At 44.1% G+C, this 23,069-nt stretch overlaps 1 protein-coding gene across 1 annotated transcript in view; it reads right to left on the reverse strand.

Annotated features, from left to right (window-relative positions):
• LOC121281422 (gamma-aminobutyric acid receptor subunit alpha-6-like) overlaps positions 1 to 23,069 on the reverse strand; it is a 165,684-nt gene that overhangs the window by 9,423 nt on the left and 133,192 nt on the right. The window contains exon 10 of the mRNA XM_041194366.1: positions 13,760 to 13,971. Coding sequence (XP_041050300.1) covers positions 13,760 to 13,971 — 212 coding nt within the window. The remainder of the gene's footprint in view (positions 1 to 13,759; positions 13,972 to 23,069) is intronic.

Raw genomic sequence — 23,069 nt, forward strand, 5'->3', positions numbered from 1 at the left:
CTGCCAGACAGAAACAGGCAAGAAAATGAAATAGGTCCTGATTGCTTCCAATCATTTTTTTTTAACAAAGATGAACTCATGGAGAACTCCCTGTTTAAAGCCCAACTCTTTCTTTCTGGAGAAAAGATTCAATCTTAAGAGAAATATGGCTATCCATCAGAAATTCTATTTTAAAAAAATGATGATTACTGAATTATTTTAATTCTTTTCTGTTCATTTGAATTTTCTAAAAAAAAATGCTGTTGGTGAAATATTAAGTACTGATGGCATCAACAAGTGAACTGGCTTGTAAAATTGAATGAGCTAGAGCATGTAGATTTACTGGCCAGAAGATTATCTGACACATGCAAAAATCCATGATTATATTTTACCACATGGCTGAAAAAATCTACACATATGGCTCAAAAACTATTACATGGTTATCAGGCAATTAACCTGCTGTCAGGGCAGAGGTCCCGCCTCCAAGAGCTGTCAGCCAATTGGAGGTCCAGCAGTTCTTCAATCCCATCAGAGGTACCAGGAGCAATGATCACTACTGGGACTGCAGCAAGCACTGACCAGCCACAATGGCAGAGGCTCCAGAATTAGGGTTTAGGTGGGGGCAGTCAGGCAGAGTTTAGCCCATTGTGAAGGGCAGGGGGTCTTTCAGCAGAGGTGCCCATTAATGGTCAAGTCCTTGTGCCTCGGAGGAGATGTCATTGACCTGTCAGCTGTGTCCAAGCTGTAAATGTTGTCCAACTGTTAGCTGACCCAGGAACAGATGGCCCATCATGGGCTTTCTCTATGGTAAAATTGTCATGTTGCTGCTTAATCAAAATGTATCCCACTGAACCACTGAAAACATGGAGTGGATTCTCAAGACACAGCCATAAAGATGGCATCATCTTGCCACCTCTACCTGGTTCAGATATTATGAGTCATGTAGTCAGCTGCCAAGACTCAGTGGGTGGATGAATGGTCAACATTACCATGCTCATTATCCCATGCACTTGCCCTCTTGCCATCCATCTATCAGGATGTGCCCACATTATTAACTCTTAACCAGGTCTCTCACATCTGCACTCTCTCATGGTATAACAGTGTGACTAGGAGGGAGTAAACCAGCAGGGCTGTCAGCGGTCTCAGAGCACAACATGCTACCTTGGAGTCACAGCCGCAACATACATAGTACCAAGCATTTGTACAGAGCCAATTTCTCCACCACACTCTAACAATAACCATTGATGATATGGTGAAAATGTTTAGTGCATATAAGCACAAAAAAGTAAATGAGACCATCGTAACCTGAATGCCTCATGGCCCTTTTTGCCTTACATTTTTATTAATAGAATGTCATGAAGAGGAGACATGGGGGAAGGGCCGGGTTCAGCTGCCCCTTGCTTTTCTGATCAGGACATTCATGTTTTGGGGTAAGAAGTGCAGAAGAGGAGACCAGTCCTCTAGCCTGCTGGCTACCTAATGCATCTGCAGCAACCAAGAAAGCCTGGATTCAAATTGTGCCTGCAGTGAGTGCAGCAAGAGACCTTCAGCTCTCATGGATTCAGTGCTGGAAAAGGTTCAATGACATGCTGTGTTCCAGCAAGGTGAGTAGCCTGACACAGAGCTCCAAGGGATGGGTCACATCTGCATGCTGCAGCTAAGGTAGGAGACCTGGCACCTACCTCTGCTTCTTTATTGAGGCTCGTATTAAACGCAGCTCATGTAGATGCACACAGAACACATGTGAATGAGCATTGCGATGCACAGACACAGTAAGCAATATCCCTCCATGCACCATACATCAGGCTAACATAAATTTATGTTGTCATTGCAGTCAAAAAGGGTGAAGAACACCTCAAGAGATGGCCCAAACTGGGCGGTAACCTGGCCGAGACGCATCCATGCTGTGGAACAGATGGCCATGGAGATCGCCAGGCTGCCTGCACAGCTGTCTGTTGGTGAAAGTGAATCACCATTAACAGGAAATAAAGGCAGTTTTGAAATCATCTTGGCAGATGGTGGCAATGGTGGAGGTCATGATGTCAGTTCACTGAGCACAAGGGGATGTTGGCACGATAGAGTGCAAGGATGGGGTTGCATCATAAGGGCAGCGCAAGCATGGTTAGGGCAGTGGTGTGCATCAGTACGTGCTTTCACAATGAGAGGAGTTATACATAAATAACTCCTCCATTTCTCACACAGGTCTCGGCATGGCTCCCTCACACCCCTGGACCAGACCATCCTTTGTGCATCATGAAGAGGTAGAGCGGTCCGAGGAGGCAGCATCACATCATACTATCCCACAATCCACCACTCATATACTAGCACTTCTGATGGATGAAACATCCATGTGGAGTCAGTGGCACAGGGTGAAAGTCAGAGTGCAGGAAGTTGGTGTCAGAATCAGAGACATCTGTGCACAGTCCCCCTTAGAGGAGGGAGGAAAGTCATGATGATGCCCCAGTGGGCAGGAATGTGGAGCCGCAGGAGTCACCTTATGGGGGAAAATATTTGGGCAATCAGCAGCAAATGTGTGGACATCTGGAGGAGTTTGCTGAGGCAGTGGGTTCTCTAGGACTGTGAATGGAGGAATCCATCACCATAATGAGCTCCACATTATTCTGGGGGCTCAACTGCATGAGTTCCAACCATGAGAGTTTGGCCAATCTCATGGAGGGACACATACTGCAGCACCTGGAATGGATGCAAGAGCAGCATCTCAGCCAAGGAGGGGTGCAAGCCTCCCTAGGTATGCTGGCTCAGTCTGCTCAGAGTATGAATGCTGACATCCATGGAATAAACGAGGAGCTGCGTACCCTTAACAGGAGGTTGCATTGTCAACACAGCAGTTGCTGGAATGGCAAACTGCTGCCCACCCCGTCAACCCCACCTGAAGGCTGTGCAGGTCACTGGGCAGTGGTCACTGAGGAAGGTGAAGGTACTGAGAGCTACTCAGCACCCTCATCTTCTTCCACCTCCCCAGCTCCCCCACCAGAGCTCTCATCTGTTGCACATGTGCCAGTGACCATGGCTGCCCATCAGAGATTCAGAGGATGTAGTCTGAATGAGATCCCCAATGAGTGCCTACATGATGAGGCAGGTCACCACACTCCTCATTGCTGTTTGGCCTACTCCTGATTCGTATGTTCATATGCTCATATGTTTGTAGAGAGGTTAGCAGCCTGCCCCACTAACCCCCCCCCCCCACCCCACCCCCACTCCGAGGCAACACAGGGGGACATTTCATAGGAATGTGAGAGTGAAGGGTGCTGTTTTGCTTAGAGCACTAATGGGTTCATTGTAGTTACATTTTTAAAGTAAATTTCACAGGAGTATCCTCCCTATCAAAAGGGGTCCTCTGGCTATCCAAAGAAATAAGCCAAGTAGCAGGTCTACTTTGCACACTTCGGGATCTATACTCCTAGGCTACCAAAATCCGACTAGAGTGGAGGCAGCTGTGGGTTTAAATGGTCAGCTGCCTCCATAAAACGTGCATTTGTGAAACACATCCTGCTCTCCATCATGGTGAAAACCAGGGCCATAGTCTTGAGTTTAAAGTCCAAAGCTCCTCCCAGTTCCAACAGGATCTCTTCTCCCTGCGTCACCAGCGTGATTCTTCAAGTATACTTTTCAACAAAGTCCCCTTCACTCAACCCTTGGAGCATAATCAAATGGACTTCCCAATGTGGTGATTCTGTGGTCTTTGCAATCCTTGTTTCCATCCTCATCAGCCCTCTGTTTGGTGGTTAACCCAAAAGCAGCCTTTTTCTTCTGCCTGGCATAGCGGCACCTGTGGTGGGTCTTCTTCCCCAAAACTCTCGGTCTGACTGTCTTTCAGAGTCTGTGCGTCTGCAAGCAGCAAAATCAGCTGCATTCTCCTTTCTGTTCAAGTGTTAAAACTTGCATCTTACTTTGAATAAGTTTCAGCTTGGGTCCCTTTCCCATCAAAGCCAGGTTGCATGGGCTTTTCTCTAGGCAGACATTATATGAGGTCACATGCCCCTCTCTATTACTATATTTTACCTTGACCTAAAACATAGCCACCTTAACCTTCATAACAAAGTCAATCGTTAGTATAAGGTCAATGATTGAAACATAAGTTAGTGAAACATAAACTTAAGACAGGTTTTAGGAAGACTCCGTATACTTAAGTTGGCCAATTTGGCACTAGAACCGTGGTATTGTTCAAGTCACTCATTAACTGCTATTTTTGGAGAGATAAAGTAGTAGAGGAATGAGTTTTGATTGGACTAATACCCTTTTCTTGTTTGAGAGCAAATTAGAATAGATAAATGTTGCTCAATATTATGCATCGGATAAATCCCAGTAAACAACTGCCTATTCATTCTTAATTAAACCTCCAATACTAACATCGCAAGTGGTAACAATCTTCTGCATTTTATCACAAGGAGTTTATCATAGATCATGGCATATAAGGTGATCCTATTTATTCAGTCCCAAAAATTATGTTTTTGCATATACTTAGCAAATATGTTGACCCCCCCCCAAGCCCTTTTCTGCCATGATGTGCTATACTCGCATTATTGGTCAGCCTCCATTTTTCGGATGTTTTACCTCCCCATACATTATAACGGGGTGCAAGGGATCAAGTAGGTTATACGGGCTGTGTTGCAAAAATACATGGGAGTTTAAGACACAACCATTCAGCAGACCCCACATGGTGAATGACAAAGATGGTGACCACCCACATGCTAACAGTTCATTTTTATTATTGGCATATAAATCAACCCCCATTTTTGGAGGGATTTTTCGAGGCTTCAAAGGTCGACTTGTACGCTGACACCTAGTTAAAAACACACTAGAGTAGATTTTCAACTTGCAACTCTGCATGTAAAACTGGTGATAGAGACCATTGGTTTTAATTCCCATTCATTTCAATAGAACTGAAAATTATGCAGTTTCTGCAACACCAGTTCTATAACCAGTGGTAAGTTGAAAAGCTACCTTGCTGCCTCTTTAAAAGAAAAAAATAAGATATTCTGGGTGTGAAATTGGTCTACACCAACCACAGAAACTTGTTTGTAGTGAAATGCAGTCTATTCTACACTGCACCACATTATCATTTATTTTAATTCAATATTCAGTGAGCTCAGTTTGCACTATTAGCATAGACCTGTTTTATACCCCCACCTTTTTTTTAATAACTGAGTTTGAACAGTCTCAATCCAATTCCCAAGGTGATAATACTTCAAGTAAATTGAATACAAAGGGCACTAATTTTCTAATCTCATTTAGAAATCTATAAGTGCAAGCAATTGGAAAATAGAAAAGGTCTCTGGTGCAATTGGTACTTCTTTTGAATCTGTGCTGTTACAATGTTAATGCAGCTTGGCCTAAATAGCCAAGTGGGTTTGTAACCCCTAGATCAAAAGTTCAAATCTCACAATGGCAAACTATAAAACAATGTAACTTCATCTGAAACAGATGGAAATGTGTTTGTACTCAAAAGAGATGCAATGTCATTGACAGATTGTACCTTATCTATAGAGTTAAATGCTATAACTGATTGCAAGAAAAAAATTGTTGTAATTTTCATGGACACAAACAAAACATGCAGGAACAAATACATTTTCAAATGTCAGCTTGGTTCTTTGACAGCATGGTTCCAGGTACTGATCTATTGTTGCTACTTCTGATTCTCATGTGAATTCCCACTGGACAGAGATCCATTTACTTATTTTTGGTGCAAAGGGAGTTACTCTAGGATTTCAAAATTCTTTGCTTACATTGGTTCTGGCAGGCAAGCAGCCTCAGCTGATAAACTTGTTGTGAAGGGTATACCTGGTTGTCTACTTGGCTTCCATACAGAATCAAAGAATCACAGGAGGCCACTTGGCCAATTGTGTCTGCTCTTGCTCACCTAATGAGCAATTCATCTAGTGCCATTCCCTCACCTTCTCCCCATAACACTGCACGTTCTTCCTTTTCAGATAATAATCCAATTCCATCCTGAATGTCTCAATTGAACCTGCCTCTATCACATTCTCAGGCAGCACATTCCGGATCTTAACCACTTGCCAAATGAAAACATTTTTCCACATGTCTCCATTGCTTCTTTTGCCAATTACTTTAAATCTATGTTCTTGAGTTCTCTTCCACCACTGGAACAGTTTTTTTCCTATCTACTCTGTCCAGACCCCTCATGATGTTGAATACCTCTATCAAGTCTCCTCTCAACCTTCTCTTCTCCAAGGAAAACAGTCCCAACTTCTCCAAGCAATCTACATAACTGAAGTTCTTCATTCCTGGAACCCTTCTTGGGAATATTTTTGGCAATCTCTCTCTAATGTCTTCAGATCTCCCCTAAAGTGTGGTATCCAGAACTGGACGCAATACTCCAGCTAAGGCCAAATCAGTGTTTTAAACAGCTCAAGCACTGCAATGATTAATAGAATGTATCATTAATATACCAACACCGAATGATGCTATTTGCAGGAAATTCTCTCAAGTATTTGATGCTAAGAGACAAGCCATTCAAATAGCATATTAACAAGCCTGTTATTCATGTTGCTCAGTGTCATCACATACTAGTGAGCATGAGTACATAGTGTAGAAGAATGCATGGCTAGAGAGATGGTGCAGGAGGGTGGGCTTTAAAGTTCCTGGAGAAATGGGACTAGTGCTGGTGGACGTGGGACCTACACAAGCCAAATAGGTTGCATCTCAACAGGGCAGGGACCAATATTGTCACAGGGAGGTTTGCTGGCTCTGTTGGGGATGGTTTAAAGTAGCTTGGCAGGGCTATGCGGACCTGAGCATAGTTTCAGAAGGGAGAGAAGCAAAGCTGAAAAAGACAGAAAATTAGTAAGCAGATATAGCAGGCAGAAGAAACAAAGGCTAAAAGTAGACATAAAAGGAATTGTTTGGCAATGATTGGTATATACTTCAACGCAAAGACTCAAAAGAATAAAGTAGATGAGCTGAGGGCACAGGCAGACACTTGGTAGTATGACATGGTAGATTTGATTACTGAAATGTGGCTTAAAGAAAGGCAGGAATCCTGCAGCTCAACATTCCTGGTTACAGGGTTTTCAGAAGGGATAGAAAGGGGATAAAGAAGGAGGGGCATTGCAATATATTTTAAATAAACAATCGCAGCTGTGAGGAGGGATGATATGCTAGAATAATCATCAGCATTTTCTGGTTCTATCAACTTCCTGGGGATTACCATTAACCAGAAACCGAACTGGACCAGCCACATAAATACTGCGGCTACAAGAGCAGGTCAGAAGCTGGGAATTCTGTGGTGAGTAATTCACCTCCTAACTCCCCAAAGCCTGTCCACCATCTACAAGGCACAAGTCAGGAGTGTGATGGAATACTCTCCACTTGCCCGGATGAGTGCAGCTCCAACAACACTCAAGAAGCTTAACACCATCCAGGACAAAGCAGCCTGCTTGATTGGCACCCCATCCACCACCTTCAACATTCATAGTGGCAGCAGTGTGCAACATCTTCAAGATGCACTGCAGCAATTCAAAAAGTTTCTTCGACAGCACCTTCCAAACCCACAACCACTACTATCTAGAAGGACAAGGCCATCAGGCACATGGGAACATCACCACCTACAAGTTCCCCTCCAAGCCACATACCATCCTGACTTGGAACTATATTGTCATTCTTTCACTGTCGCTTGGTCAAAATCCTCACAGCACTGTGGGTGTACCTACATCATATGGACTGCAGCAGTTCAAGAAGGCAGATCACCACCACCTGCTCAAGGCAATGAGAGGTGGACGATAAATGCTGACCTAGCCAGTGACACCCACATCCTATGAAAGGTTAAATAATAAAGCAAAATTCAGATATCCAGATATTTTGTTTTTGTCTTTTATTTCTTTCTTTGGTGGGTGTTGTAACTATTGATGCTTAATATATTTCTTGTGTGTATGTGTGCCTCTGTGTGTGTGTGTGTGTGTGTGTGTTTGTGTGTGTATGTGTGTGCACATTTGTGTGTATGTGTCTGCCTGTGTATGAATGGCCTCACAAAAATGTGTGAAATTAATTTGTCATTTTGATGTTAGTGAACTCACACATACAGTTTCATAAACTTTGTGCATCTCTTGCACTCTGCAATTCCCCCACCAATGAAAAATTGTGAGCCTTTTGAGAATTTGCTCTATAATGCTAAGATTTTCTTTTAAAGCATTTCTGATTGTTACAATCAAAATTGTAAAATTGGGCATAACAATCAATGTTTCCTTATCCCTTTTTTTTATTTTGAGGCTGAAGCAAGCTGCAGCTCTGCCCACCATTATCCAATGTGCCATGTTTACAGATCCAGATGCAGCTACCTGAGGCAACTTTCTATGAGGACACACAGGGACACGTATGGGTCACCTCACCGTTGTTGAGTATTTCAGTCTTAAAACATCTTCCCAATTTGACACCATTGTCTCAAGAATGTGGTGACTCCATAGAGCTAAGAGTAAGCCAATTCCCATAAATGATCAGTAATATGGCTTTTTTCAGTGCAGGGCTCAGGCCTTGATCCTCAAGGTTTGTTCAAGACAGTAGCAATGCTGAGGACAGTTGTCCCGGAGGTTGTAGTAGAGAGAGAGAATTAAGTAACAAATCTGATCTTAGAAACTGTAAGAAAGATGAGCAATAGCATCAACTATCTTGGAGTTAGAGGTAGAGGGACTTAATCAGAGGTAACTGAAATATATTGATAAGTTTAATCATAACCAAAAAATGTTAAAAACAGGTATGGCAAAAATAGAATGATGTAAAAAGCATAATGTAAATAAAATAACAGAATTGTGTTTTTGTGATTTTAACCCGGATCAGGCTTCAGGCGAGCAGAGGGATGGAGTGAGTGCAAATTTAAGTTGCTAGAGTAAGTTCCAATTTAAATGCAGCCAGCCCATTTTCTGCCTGGAGCAAGTGGGAAGAGGGTGCAGAGCGGCTAGGGTTGAAGAGGCTTCAGAGGAGGATACAGCGGGAAGTCCAGCTAAGACAGAGAGCCGTGATATTTCTTTTAGGCCCGAGGTGCAAGCACCCTTGCTGCTCCTGATCGAACAAATGAAAGTTTTGCATTTATTTTGATGGACCTTTTCTGCCTTGAGACCTGCAGACCTGCATCAGACCAGCTGGAAAGTCATGGAGCATGCGCATTGTGAGCCAAATTAGAATGTAAATTGAAGACCTCTTCATATAATAGGACCTGGATTTATATAAATTCATCAGCCTTACCCACCTGCATGCCCCCCACTTTCACACTTTAGGCGGGTATCTCATGCACCTGAAAAAAATAGACAGGTCAAATCCGAAATGGCGCATAATGGTTCAATTCTAAGCAGGTCGGTAAGCTACTCATTTTAAAAGGCCCACCTGCTGATTTCTGTCCTCAGATTAAGATGGACCTCAGTGTATTACACCTTGGGACAGGAAGTGTGTAAATGTATAAAATGTTTATACTTGAAGGGTTTGTCCATCAATATCACCAGTGTTCATTTGCAACCTTATAGAGTCAAACCAGCAAGAAGAATCTTTATGCTGAGGCTAGCAAAATATATACTGGCCCAGGTCTTCCAAGGTGTGGCAATCAGGATTGGGTTGCTGCTCCTCTCGAAAATCCCCCTGGCTTGATGCTGCTCCATATTTCTTCTGGGACCTTGCAACCCTGACTTTTCCAGAAATGCAGAGTGTAGCATCTATCTGGGAACTCCCTTGAAGTGGATCCGAGTCGGTGGAGGGCAGGGAGACAGGACACATCCCCTTTTTTTGATGGCATTAGCTGCTGTATGGTAAGTTTAAATGTCCAGCCTGAATGTTAGTGAATGGGTGAGTGGATGAATGAGAGAATGGATAGTTGGTAGGGTGGGTAGGTGTGTAGATGGGTTGTGGTGGGTAAGTGGGTAGGTGCGTAAGCTTGGTAAGTGGGTGGGGTGGGTAAGGTAAGTGGGTAGGTGGGCAAATTGGTTGAGGTGGATAAGTAGGTAGGGTAAGTAGCTGGATGAATGGGTAAGTAAATGAGTGGGTGGATGGGTGAGTGGGTAAACAAGAAAGGATGAGGAAGTGCATGAGGTAGCTGAAGAGGTAAGTGGATGAGTAGACAGGGCGGGTAAGTTGGTGAGGGGCAAGTGGTATGTGGGTGAGGTGGATAAGTGATTGGTGGGTAAGTGGGTAAGTGAGTAGGGTAGGTAAGTGGGTTAATGGGTAGGGTGAATAGGAGGGTGGGGTGGGTAAGTGGGTAGGTGGATGATAGGTGGGTGAGTGGATAGTTGAATAAGGTGGGTAGGTGGGTAAGTGGGCAGGTAGCTGAGATGTGTAGGTGAGTGAGTGGTTCAGTAGGTGAGATGGGTGAGTGGGTAGGTGGGATGGGCTGTGGAAGAGTTGGGGTTAGTTCTGGAGTCACCAATGTGTTATAATAGGTCCAATACTTCTGGGGTAACTATTCAGGCAAGTAATAAAAACAAAAATAGCTGGAAAAACTCAGCAGGTCTGACAGCTGACATTAGATGAAGTCATATGGACTCAAAACGTCGACTGTGTTCCTCTCCCCAGATGCTGTCAAACCTGCTGAGTTTGTCCAGCTATATTTGTTTTTGTTTCATATTTCCAGCATCCGCAGTATTTTGCTTTTATACAGGTAAGTACCCTGGAACTGTTTGAAATCCCCAACTCTAGATTCACTTAGGGCTCCGGGGAGTGGGGGCCCTGCCCATCAGAAGTTGAAACTTCCTGGGCAATTCCCATGCAAATCTGCACGTCAGGACTTCCGCAAGTGTTTTGACACGCACCTTCAGTTGTACACCTGGTTTCCGACGATCCGGAAGATTGGCCCAATGAAAATCCAAAGATACATGAATAGGTCAGGGACATGCTTACATTAACCAACCACAGAAATGGTAGTACATGCATTGCAATTTAATTATGAACAGATTGCTTGAAACTACCAAAAATATTGGACATTTTAATTTTTACAGGCATGTAAAACTAAGCAATTATATTGTCCTAATCTGGCAGCAAGATGAAACCTATAAGTGTTATCCAATGCATTAACAATTATAATAAACATGGAGTAACTTTGGAATATAATATTAAAATCAAAAATCTTTGATAGATTTGTCAGTAAGTGTGGAGGAGCATTAATCAAGCTGCCTTTTTTTGAACTGCTCAGCATTCAGAGTACTACGCTAGGCTAGGGTAGCTGTTGTGGGATAGAGGTTAATTATAATGTTGTAAATCAGGCAGGTGACTCTAAATTCAATGGACACAGAGATCATAATTAAGCCACACCCACTGATTGCAATGCAGGCAGCACATCAACTTAGTACTGCTAATTTCAATGATTTTAGCATTCACCCATCCCTAACCACATTGGTGATTGGATAGACTCATCAACGGGAGCCAATTTTATGAGTGGCTAGAACTGGTTAAAATGAGCCTGTACTGCTTAAAGCTGGCCTGCACTTCTTGAAGGGGAGGCACTTTGTGGTTTGAGCAGGCAGCCATTCAGGAATCAGCCTAACCTGGAAAACACTGAATGACATGACACAGGAGTGCAGGCTCCAAGATTCATGGATACTGTAGTGAAGGTCTTTGTAGAAGAGGGGGAATAAAGAAGAAATCTCCAGTGCTCACAGAGAGTGAGGAGTCCCTGCAGGGATATGCTCAGAAGAAAATGGGAACAGAGAGGCATGGATGTCAATGCTAGGAATCAAATTCCAAGGAATTCTGATGAAAAGTCATACGGACTTGAAGCGTTAACTGTGTTCCTCTCCGCAGATGCTGTCAGATGTGCTGAGTTTTTCCAGCTATTTTTGTTTTTGTTTCAGATTTCCAGCATTCGCAGTATTTTGCTTTTATCAAATTCCAAGGGTCTGGGTGCGGTTCTGCAAGGAGTTCATTGGCCTCGCAAGAGCGGTCAAAATCAGTGAACACAAATTCAAATACCATGGCCTATTGACTACAACACGAGCCTCAGATACTTTACCCCATCATTCACCTACTACAATCTCTATCAATCACAACTCATACCTAACATTCATATGCTCCACCTTACCCTTATACACTTAACACTGTTGTATACCTCACATTCAGGTTTCAATGGTATTCAACAATGACAGCCATATCACCCAATGAATTGCATGACATACACTTCCCTCTCTCTTGCAAGACAAGTTGGTGCACAAACAGACAGCAGCTGCAAATTGGAGAGGAGCAGGCATACCTACATATCCTAACCGCCCAAGAAGGGGCATGCTGGCCATTAGTGGGCTATCAATTGCTGAGACTGTGGAGAGCTGCAGGTTGAAACCATCAAAGATGGCAGTATTCTCATACCTAATCCTCCCCTCACAACCACCTCATCCTCATCCCATGCTCTTTTCTGATTTACAAGCTGAAGATTATGTAAACATGCACCTTAGTTTCCACCTCCCCCACCTCCCCACATCACAAACCTATCCTCATGCCCTCCTCTTTACTGATATCCAAGAAGTGCAAGCTAGCCAGGCAGTGGAGGAACAGCATAGGGACAGTGATGTGAAGACACACCATCACTCAATTTCACACTTGCAGCCACCATTTCAGATACTGGCACAGAGCATACTTTAGATTATAGTAATTAAGAGCTGACATCTGCATGTGATGAGACACCTGGCACCATTGGCCTGCAGCCAGAGCAAGAGGCAAGGATAGAACAGGTGCCAGTTTACTGGGGAGGGGGTGCAGGTGTGGGGATGAAAGATCATATATGAGTTCTGCTACATAGGACTCAAATGAGAACTGTGCTGACCCACCTTGAAAAAAGTCACCAGACCAGTCAGAAACTGAGCTTTGGGACTGTTGAAACCCAGTTGATACCCAGTTAGCACACAAGGCAGCTCTGGTAGGTTGGAGACAGGTTGATCCCCGGTTAGCGGGAAGTTGATTTCAGCTGGTTGAAACCCAGCTGATACCCGGTTAGCGGGCAGTTGACTTGGCTGGTTGAAACCCAGCTGGTAACTGGTTAGTGGGCAATTGACCTTGACTTGTTGAAACCCGGAGCGTGGGTGCTCATCCTCCATCAAGTTGAAAGGCTTTTGGTGTTTATTGCCAGCTCATGAGCTGTTATTGTTTGGAGGCAGTGATTCCAGGTTGGCCCCCGGGTTGAGCCTTCTGAGCTCTGACATTATTGTTAGTGACTCCGCTCTATGATGAAGTTTTGTGCTTCACCACGTTATTGTTGTGTGTGATTATGAAAATCCAGTGAAGACAATGGCTGAGCTAGGTTTCAAGCTTATTGAGGGAAAAGTGAATTAAATCAACATAACTGCTGTATAGGTGTATGAATTCCTAATCTCCCAGAAGACCCATCCCAAATGATCAAGTAGGCCTTAAGTGCACAGGAATTATTTGCAGAATCGTAACTAAACTGTTGATCAAGAAACTGAAAGAGACAGTAGTTAACTTCAAACTTTTATTGCAAAATTAAACAATATAAAACTCAACTGAAAGAAACATGTTATTTACAAAATCAAACACAACTAAAGTAAACACTTTACAGGATCCCCATGGAATGCAACTTCTTGTTCAGATTCTGATTTTTTTTTTCCTGAAATGTGGTCATTAATATTCCTTACTTCCTTCACTAAATCCTCCACACTTCGGCCCCGAGTGCAGACCATTGTGGACAGAGAGACAAGGATTATAACCAAGGAAAGCCTTTGTCACAGCAGAAGGGCCGCTTAGGCAAGTAACAGCAACAATAAACCAAAGACAGAACGAAGATGACAACACTTAACAGCCAGATGAACATTTGAATGGTTACCGGTTCTGCATTCATGTTTATCAGTGAAAGTGCCGGCTTTGCAGTTTCCCCACTGCTCACGAAGTACAGGCATATTCTGTTGCAGACCACCCTCTCCCGGAGCATCTCAGAGCCCCATGCACGAACAGCCAGGGGCTTTACAATTTTGTCCGTTTGCCATGGAACGTGTCCCACAGCTGCTCCGGGATCTTGACCCGACCCAGCAATTAAACCTGTAAGTGAAATAAGGGCAGAGAGTTATAACACATCTAAAAAAATTCTAGGTAAAAATTACATACTCCATTAAGGTTCACATTGCTGTCAGTGCTCTTGTATTATGCATGCGCTTAAGCTCCAGATGATAAGAATCATTTAAGATTAATTACCTTGCCATCATTTGGGTTGTAGAGGTCTGTGGCCGTGTTTCCAGGTGCCACAAGCATTTGGTGGCGGCTTGACCTTGCTGTGGCTGCGCATCTGAGTGCTGCCTTTAGAACTTCAATGCTGGAAAATCATTAGTGCCAGCCAATGCTGCTTTGACAAAGAGGAAGGGATATGTAGATAGACAAGTTACCTCACTCTGCCAGCACTTTTTCCAACTCAGAGATAAAAACAAAAAAACTGCGGATGCTGGAAATCCAAAACAAAAACAGAATTACCTGGAAAAACTCAGCAGGTCTGGCAGCATCGGCGGAGAAGAAAAGAGTTGACGTTTCGAGTCCTCATGACCCTTTGACAGAACTTGAGTTCGAGTCCATCCTGGACTCGAACTCAAGTTCTGTCGAAGGGTCATGAGGACTCGAAACGTCAACTCTTTTCTTCTCCGCCGATGCTGCTTTTTCCAACTCTATGTTTTGTGAGTCGATCGGCTGTCCCTTCCGCCTCCTCCATCATCTGCTGCAGGGCTGCCCTCCCTTTCCTCAACCGTGCCACTTTCTCCGCGACTTTGCAATCTTCCCTTGCTTACTTTCACAGTTCAAGAGAGTCAAAAACAACAGTAGAGACGCCTATCGGCCATGCGGGCCTTTAAGAATCTGGCCATGTAGGGTGAGTCCCACAACTAGATTACGAGTGTTCTAAGAATAGAGAAAAGTATAGATAAAATTCAGTATCGAAAAAGACTTTCCAATAGCACACTTATGCAGCACTGTCCCAAAATTGCAAACTCTCCCAATACTTCCTCTCGCTATATTTCTCTATAGAATTATGTAAAGTGGATAAAAATGGGTTTCTGATTTCCCAGAAATACATACCCTCAGAATTTTACGGATTATTGATTTGCTGAAATCTCTCCATCTCCTTCTCTCCAAGCAGACACCGCGTGGATGGCTTCTTACAGACTGCAGATTCAAGCTATCCGCCCCTGCTGAGTGTCATTCGCAGTGGCCAATCGGATTTCACCTTTGCTGAAGTCTGGCCAATCAGCATTACGCAGCGGAGGGACCTTCAGTGTCAAAGTTTGGGGACGAGGTCAGGAATGGGTGCCAAAATCTCTCTGAGGTTCCTCGGATTGGAAATGAGGAGGAGGCACCTGTGTTTGGCGTCATATTGCATTGGGGAGCACAATCATCAAATTGAATAAAGTCAAACGCTGAACTTCTCTCCAGGTTTCCCCTACTCGCCGGCTCTTCCCCGCTTGGTCCTCGTCTTCTCTCCGCACCCCCCACCCCCCTCCATTCGGCGCTGCTTGGCCTCAGGCCTCCGATCAGTCGCACCCCCGAGTGAGTGAGCGCGAATGAAGCTGAAGTGACTATTAGCGAGGCTGAATGAATATGAGGGAGGATGAGTGAGTGAATGAGTGAGTGAGGCTGGTTGGGTATTTGAAGCCGAGAGGATAAGTAAATGGAAAAACTCAGCAGGTCTGGCAGCATCGGCGGAGAAGAAAAGAGTTGACGTTTCGAGTCCTCATGACCCTTCGAAGGGTCATGAGGACTCGAAACGTCAACTCTTTTCTTCTCCGCCGATGCTGCCAGACCTGCTGAGTTTTTCCAGGTAATTCTGTTTTTGTTTTGGATTTCCAGCATCCGCAGTTTTTTTGTTTTTATATAGGATAAGTAAATGGTTCTGTTGAGTCATGCGGACTCGAAACGTTAACTGTGTTCCTCTCCACAGATGCTGCCAGACCTGCTGAGTTTTTCCAGGTATTTTTGTTTTTGATATGGGTAAGTTAACGGGTTTGAGCCAGGATGAGTTGAGTGAGACTGAATGAGTGTGTTGAGGCTGAGTGGTGAGTGAGTGTGTGGGTGAGTGCAAGTGGGTGAATGCAAGTGAGTGAGTGTGAGTAGATGAGAGTGCAAGTGAGGGGTGAGTGGGAGTTGAGTGAGAGGTAAGTGGATGGATCAGTGAGTGAGGGGTGAGTTGTGAGTGAGGGGTGAATTGTGAGTGAGGGCTGGGAGAGTGAGTGAGAGGGAGGGTGGATGAGTGAATAATGAGTGAGTGAGGGTGAGTGCAAGTGAGTGTCTGAGGGAGAGTGGGTGAGGGTGCACAGGTGCAGCAGGCCCATCAAGGTGACATTTCAGCGAGTGCTGGGGACTCCGCCACCCCATCTCCTCCTCTTTGTCACCTCCACCTCCTCCTCTCTGCCACCTCAATATCCTCCTCTTCCTCTCCGCCACCTCCACTTCCTCCTCTCCATCGACCTTGTCCGGACTTTCCATATTGACCTACTTTCAATAACATTAGGCAGCAGTGCCAGTCACTGGCTGCTGCTTTCCTAATGCTGAGTAGCCCATGTCACTAGTACCATTCCCATGGACGCTAAGCTGATAATTGTTCAGGTACCCAAAACTCACATTTATGTCAGAGATACAGGGACACATCAGAGTCTCAGCGTGACCCTGTCAAGGCTCGGGCAATGTTCGAGGCCAGTCCTCAGATCAAGCTCCCTGTGAATCAGAACCGGACATAGCCTAAGGTCGGCTGACAATATTGGGAACAAAATGCTTTCTAGTTGCTCTGGTTGGCTGCAGGTACCTAGCAGTTATCCTGGTTAGGATGTGACCTGGTTACAGCTTTTTTTTTTTAACCTGTGGGGTGCAGCCAACAGAAGAATGCTGATTGTCATGCACATAGAAATGCTTGGTGCATTGGGGAATCCTGCCAGAAAGCCTGTGGTTAATGTCAGGGAACATGGGGGAACCTTGCACTAGCTGGGCAAAGAGCTCTTTCCAACATGAAAGTGACGGCCAACACCAGTCACAGAATTGTGTACTCAGCCAATATGCAGCCTCTAATGGCCAACATCAGAGTTTCCAGTGTAGTAAAAGATGCTGCCACCAAATGTCTGACGTCGGCACTGAAAACTCAGAATGTTGTCATGCAAAGTTAGCTTGCTGCCATCATGGTTGTTGATACAAGTGTGCAAAGGGCAGGGTATCACAACAGTCCAGAAATCTGTCTCCCAACAAATTATTAGGATTGCTGAGGTGCTGCCCCGGGAGAGTGACTGTGACTACTTTGAGCTCAAACCTTATTTTTATTCAGCCATGGGATGTGGGTGTCACTGGCTGGGCCAGCATTTATTGCCCATCCCTAGTTGCCCTTGAGGAAGTGGTGGTGAGCTGCCTTCTTGAACCGCTGCAGTCCATGTGGTGTGGGTACAGTCACAGTGATATTAGGAAGGGAGTTCCAGGGTTTTGACCCAGCGACAGTGAAGGAACTGTGATATATTTCCAAATCAGGATGGGTGTGTGGTTTGGAGGGGAACTTCCAGGTGGTGATGTTCCCATCTATCTGCTGCCCTTATCCTTTTAGATTGTAGTGATCATGTGTTTTTGGAAGATGCTGTCGATGGAGGCTTAGTGAGTTCCTGGGGTGGATCTTGTAGATGGTACACACTGCTGCCATTGTGCATCGGTGGTGGAGGGAGTGAATGTTTGTGGATGGGGTGCCAGTCAAGCAGACTGCTTTTGCCTGGATGCTGTCAAGCTCTTGAGTGTTGTTGGAGCTGCACTCATCCAGGCAAATGGAGAGTATTCCATCACACTCTTGAATTGTGCCTTGTAGATGGTGGACAGGCTTTGGGGAGTCAGGAGGTAAGTTTATTGCTGCAGGATTCCTGGCCTCTGATCTGCTCTTGTAGTTACAATATTTATATGGCTGGTTCAGTTCAGTTTCTGGTCAATGGTAATCCCCAGGATGTTGATACTGGGGGATTCAGCGAGGGTAGTGCCATTGAATGTCAGGAGGCGATAGTTAGATTCTCTCTTGTTGGAGATGGTGATTGCCTAGCATTTGTATGGTGCGAATGTTACTTGCCATTTGTCAGCCCAAGACTGGAGATTATCCAAGTCTTGCTGCATTTGGACATGGACTGCTTCAGTATCTGAGGAGTCACAAATGGTCCTGAACATTGTGCAATCATCAGCAAACATCCCACTTTTGACCCTATGATGGAAAGAAGGTCATTGATGAAGCAGCTGAATATAGTTAGGCCCAGGACACTACCTTGAGGAACTCCTGCAGTAATTTCCTGGAACTGAGATGATTGACCTCCAACAACCACAACCACTTTCCTTTGTGCTAGACATAACTCCAACCAGTGGAGAGTTTTCCCCCTGTTTCCCATTCACTTCAGTTTTGTTAACGCTCCTTGATGCCACACTCGGTCAAATGTTGCCATGACATCAAGGGCAATCACTCTCGCCTCACCTCTGGAGTTCACCTCTTTGCCCATGTTTGAACCAAGGCTGTAATGAGTTTAGGAACTGAGTGGCCCTGGTGGATCCCAAACTGAGTGTCAGTGAGCAGGTTATTACTAAATAAGTGTCACTTGATAGCACTGTTGATGATCCCTTCCATCACTTTATGACCATGATCGAGAGTAGATTGATCGGGCAGTTATTGGGTGGGTGAGATTTGTCCTGCTTTTTGTGTACAGGACATATCTGGGCAATTTTCCACATTACCAGATAGGTGCCAGTATTGTAGTTGCACTGGAACAGCTTGGCTAAGGGTGCAGCAGGTTCTGAAGCACAAACCTTCAGTACTATTGCCAGAATATTGTCACGGCCCATAGACTTTGCAGTATCCAGTGATTTCAGCTGTCTCTTGATATCTGCTGTCCTCTCTCAGGAAGACAGCATTTGTCATCCCATTGTGACCACCCTGCTAATGTCCTTGCTGTTGCCTGCCAGCCAGCCTTTGTCACCCATGCCAAGGTGATGTGGTTTGCAGCATTTGAGATCTAGAGCTTCTTTAGGTCATCCTCCAAAACCTCTGCAGTCTTCTCCACTGAAAGTCAGCAACCTTCCAACAGCCATGCTGCAGTCAATGGAGTAGCACTGCATAGGGACACTATGATAGGCAAAGACATAGAGAAAGGAAGGACTAAGGGAATGCACAAGGATGATTATTGCCTCTTGTAGGTAATGTGGCATGATTTCATTTATCAATTTGGTTTGGAATGTTTATTTTGTGGTGGCTTTTATTTTTGCATTGTGGTCAAGCTGACACTGCTATGGTCAGGGACAAAAAGAAAGTAAGGTGTTAGACCATTGGTGAATGAGGACTGGGGTTGCATTTGCTGGTTTCACACTCAAACGTATCCTTCACAGATAATACCACCAGAAACAGGCCGCTTAGATTGCCTCCTCCCTTTCTCTTTCTCATCTTCCTTTCCCACCTCCTCCTCCTCTTCATCTGGATACTCCACCCTTAGTTGCTCTTCATATAGCTAATTGCAAGGGTTGTTCCCTCCTGATGGTGAACTAATGCAGCATACAGCAAAGCACCACAAGCCTTTACACCTGCTCTGCTAAGCACTGCAGGCCTCAGAGAATTAATGGGAGATTTTAACACATATAGATTGGGATAGGCAGATGAGCACATGTCAGAAAGGGAATGAATTACTTGAATGTGCCCAGGATAGTTTTCAGCCGCAATATGTTTGAGAACCAAGAAGGGAGTGTGCATATTCAATTTAGGAATGAGTGTTGACTCAGACTTAATTGACAGTCTAACAATATGTTCACCTAATAACAATCATAATATAATCGAGATCTACGCAATGTTATGAAAGGGAGAATTGGAAAATAGCTACTAAGTTTCTAGACTTAGGTAAGGCTGACTTCAATGGGATGAGACAGAGACTGTCCATAGTAAACTGGGCAAAGCTGGCACCGGATAAAAATACAGCTAAAAATCAGTGGGAGGCATTCAAAAAACTATTTATTGTTATACAGAACCGGTTTACAGCCCTAATACAGAGTTCTACATGCCAAAAAAAAAAGGATGACTAAAGATATAAGAAACAACATAAAACTCAAAGAAAATGCATTCAAACACTGCTAAAAATAGCGCAGATTCTTGCAAATGGGAAAGATACAAAGAGCAGCAAAGGGTAACAAAATAGATAGTAAGAGCCACAAAAGATCAGTATGAAAAGAAACTTGCAAGAGATATCGAAATCAAGAAAATATTTTTAAAATTTATTCATGTGTGTCAGTTACCTGAAGGCTGGTCCTTAGCTCCTTGTCTGCTGATGCTTCATCCTGAGCTGTTTTCTTGGCAGTTTTTTTGTAAGTGGTAGTTTGCCATTGCCTTCCACTCTCAGGGACAGGGTGAGGAGACAGGTCCCAAGTCTACCTCAGCCAGAACAAGAATCAAACCCTGTCATGAAAGTATAATTTTCATAATATTATAGTGATTTATTGTAAAGGTAGGTTAATAGTGGGGTTTGGATTAGTTTCTCTGTGTGAGGTGGTGTGTGTGTGGGTTTTAACTGAATTGCAGACAGCTAGTCTGGAGCTTTTGAGTTATCAAAAGAGAAACTAAGTTTGAAATGCTAAATACGGCCCCCATTTAAGGATGACATCAATTATATCAGGAAAAAGAGGGTGGTCAGGACTAATTAGGGCTCATGAGAACTGATAGCAGTGATATTGTGAATGAAATATGGAATTGGTGGGCATGCTGAATAATTACTTTCTGTCAGTATTTACAGTAGAGGAAGAGGTCTGCATCCCAAAGAAACTAATAATGAATTTGGAGTCACCAAAATTAACATAAGCAAAAAACAGTAATGAAAAAAACAAATGCATGATTAAGAGTGACAAATCCACAGGACTGGATGATTTCCATGCTAGGGATTTAAAAGCAGCCGATAAAATTATTTCAGGTACCAAAACTAAAATCTTACAAGCAAAAACAGAAAATGCTGGAAAAACTCAGCAGGTCTAGCAGCATCTATGGAGAGGGAAACAGAGTTAATGTTTCGAATGCATATGACTCGAACGGTCATACGGATTCAAAACATTAACTCTGTCTCTCTCTCCACAGATGCTACTAGACCTGCTGAGTTTTTCCAGTGTTTTCTGTTTTTTTTTCAGATTTCCAGTATCCACAGTATTTTGCTTTTAAAATCTTACAAAGTTCTCTTGATTTGTGATTTAGATTTGCTGCTTTAGATTGGAAGATTGTGCATGTCTTCTGTTATAAAGAAAGGTAAGGGGGAACCAGAGAATTACAGCTTAACACCTGTTGGCAGGAAATTACGAGAGTCTATAATTAAGAGGGGTGACTAAACAGCTTGAAATTTTCAGCTGACAAAAGAGCCAGCATGGATATCTAAAGAGTATTCATGCCTGACAAATTCATTGAATTATTTGAAGAGCTGACTAAAGTAGTGGGAAGGGGATTGCCTGTGGAGAAATTTATATGGCCTTCCAGAGGTCATTTGATAAAGACCCTTAGAACAGACTGTTCATGGAATTGAGGATAAGTTGTTGACCTGGATAGAAAATTGGCAAGAGACGGAGAGTATGTATAATGGGCAAGTTCAATGAAGAGTGCAGAAGGTCATGCCAGGAGCAGCACCAGGCATACCTAAAAATGAGATGTCAGCCTGGTGAAGCTACAACACAGAACTACTTGCATGCCAAACAGAATACACAGCACATGCAACAGACAGAGCTAAGTGATCCCACAACCAACGGATCAGATATAAGCTCTGCACTCCTGCCACATCAAGTCGTAGATGGTGGTGGAAAATTAAACAATTAACTGAAGAAGGAGCCTCCACAAATATCCCCATCCTCAATGATGGGGGAGCCCAGCATGTCAGTGCAAAAAACAAGGCTTAAAGCATTTGCAATCACCTTCAGCCAGAAGTGCCAAGTGGATGATCCATCTCGGCCTCCTCCTGAGGTCCCCAGAATCACAGAAGCCAGTCATCAGCCAATTTGATTCACCCCACATGATGTCAAGAAGCAGCTGAAGGCACCAGGTACTGCAAAGGCTATGGGGCCAGACAACATTCCAGCAATCGTACTGAACACTTATGCTTCAGAATTAGCCATTCTCCTAGCCCTGCTGTTCCAGTATAGCTAAAACACTGGCATCTACCTGACAATGTGGAAAATTGCCCAGGTATATCCTATGCACAAAAAGTAGGACAAACCCAACTCAATCAATTACCACTCCATCAGTCTACTCTCGATCATCAGAAAGCTGATGGAAGGGGTCGTCAACAGTGTTATCAAGTAGCACTTACTCAGTAGTAATCTGCTCATTGATGCTTAGTTTGGATTCTACCAGGGCCACTCAGCTCCTGACCTCATTACAGTCTTGATCCAAACATGGACAAAAGAGCTGAACTTAAGTGGTGAGGTGAGAGTGACTGCCCTTGACATCAAGCATTTGACCGAGTGTGGCATCAAGGAGCCCTGGCAAAACTGGGGTCAGTGTGTGTCAGGGGAAAACTCTCCACTGGTTGGAGTTAAACCTAGCACAAAGGAAGATGGTTGTGGTTGTTGGCAGTCAATCACCTCAGTTCCAGGACATCTAGAGTTCCTCAAGGTAGTGTCCTAGGCCCAACTATCCCCAGCTGCTTCATCAATGACCTTCCTTCCATCATAAGGTCAGAAGTGGGGATGTTTGCTGATTAATTGTACAAGGTTCAGTACCATTTTCGAGTTCTCAGATAGTGTAACAGTTCATATCCACATGCATCAGGACCTGGCAAGTTTTCACGCTTGGCAAGTGGCAAGTTACATTCGCGCCATGCAAGCAGCAGGTAATGATCTCTCCAACAAAAGAGAAGCCAACCATCTCCCCTTGACATTCAATAGCATTACTATATCTGAATCCTCCACTATCAACATTCTGGAGGTTACCATTGACCAGAAACCGAACTAGACTAGCCATATAAATATGGTAGTTGTCAGAGGCTAGGAATTCTGAGGCAAGTAACCCATCTCCTCACTCCCCAAAGTCAGTCCACTATCTATAAGGCACAAGTCAGCAGTGTGATGGAATGCTTTCCATTTTCCTGGATGAGTGCATCTCCAACTACACTCAAGAAGCTCAATACCATGCAGGACAAAGCAGTCCG

Source organism: Carcharodon carcharias, chromosome 8, assembly GCF_017639515.1.
Source record: "Carcharodon carcharias isolate sCarCar2 chromosome 8, sCarCar2.pri, whole genome shotgun sequence".
Lineage (NCBI taxonomy): Eukaryota > Metazoa > Chordata > Chondrichthyes > Lamniformes > Lamnidae > Carcharodon > Carcharodon carcharias.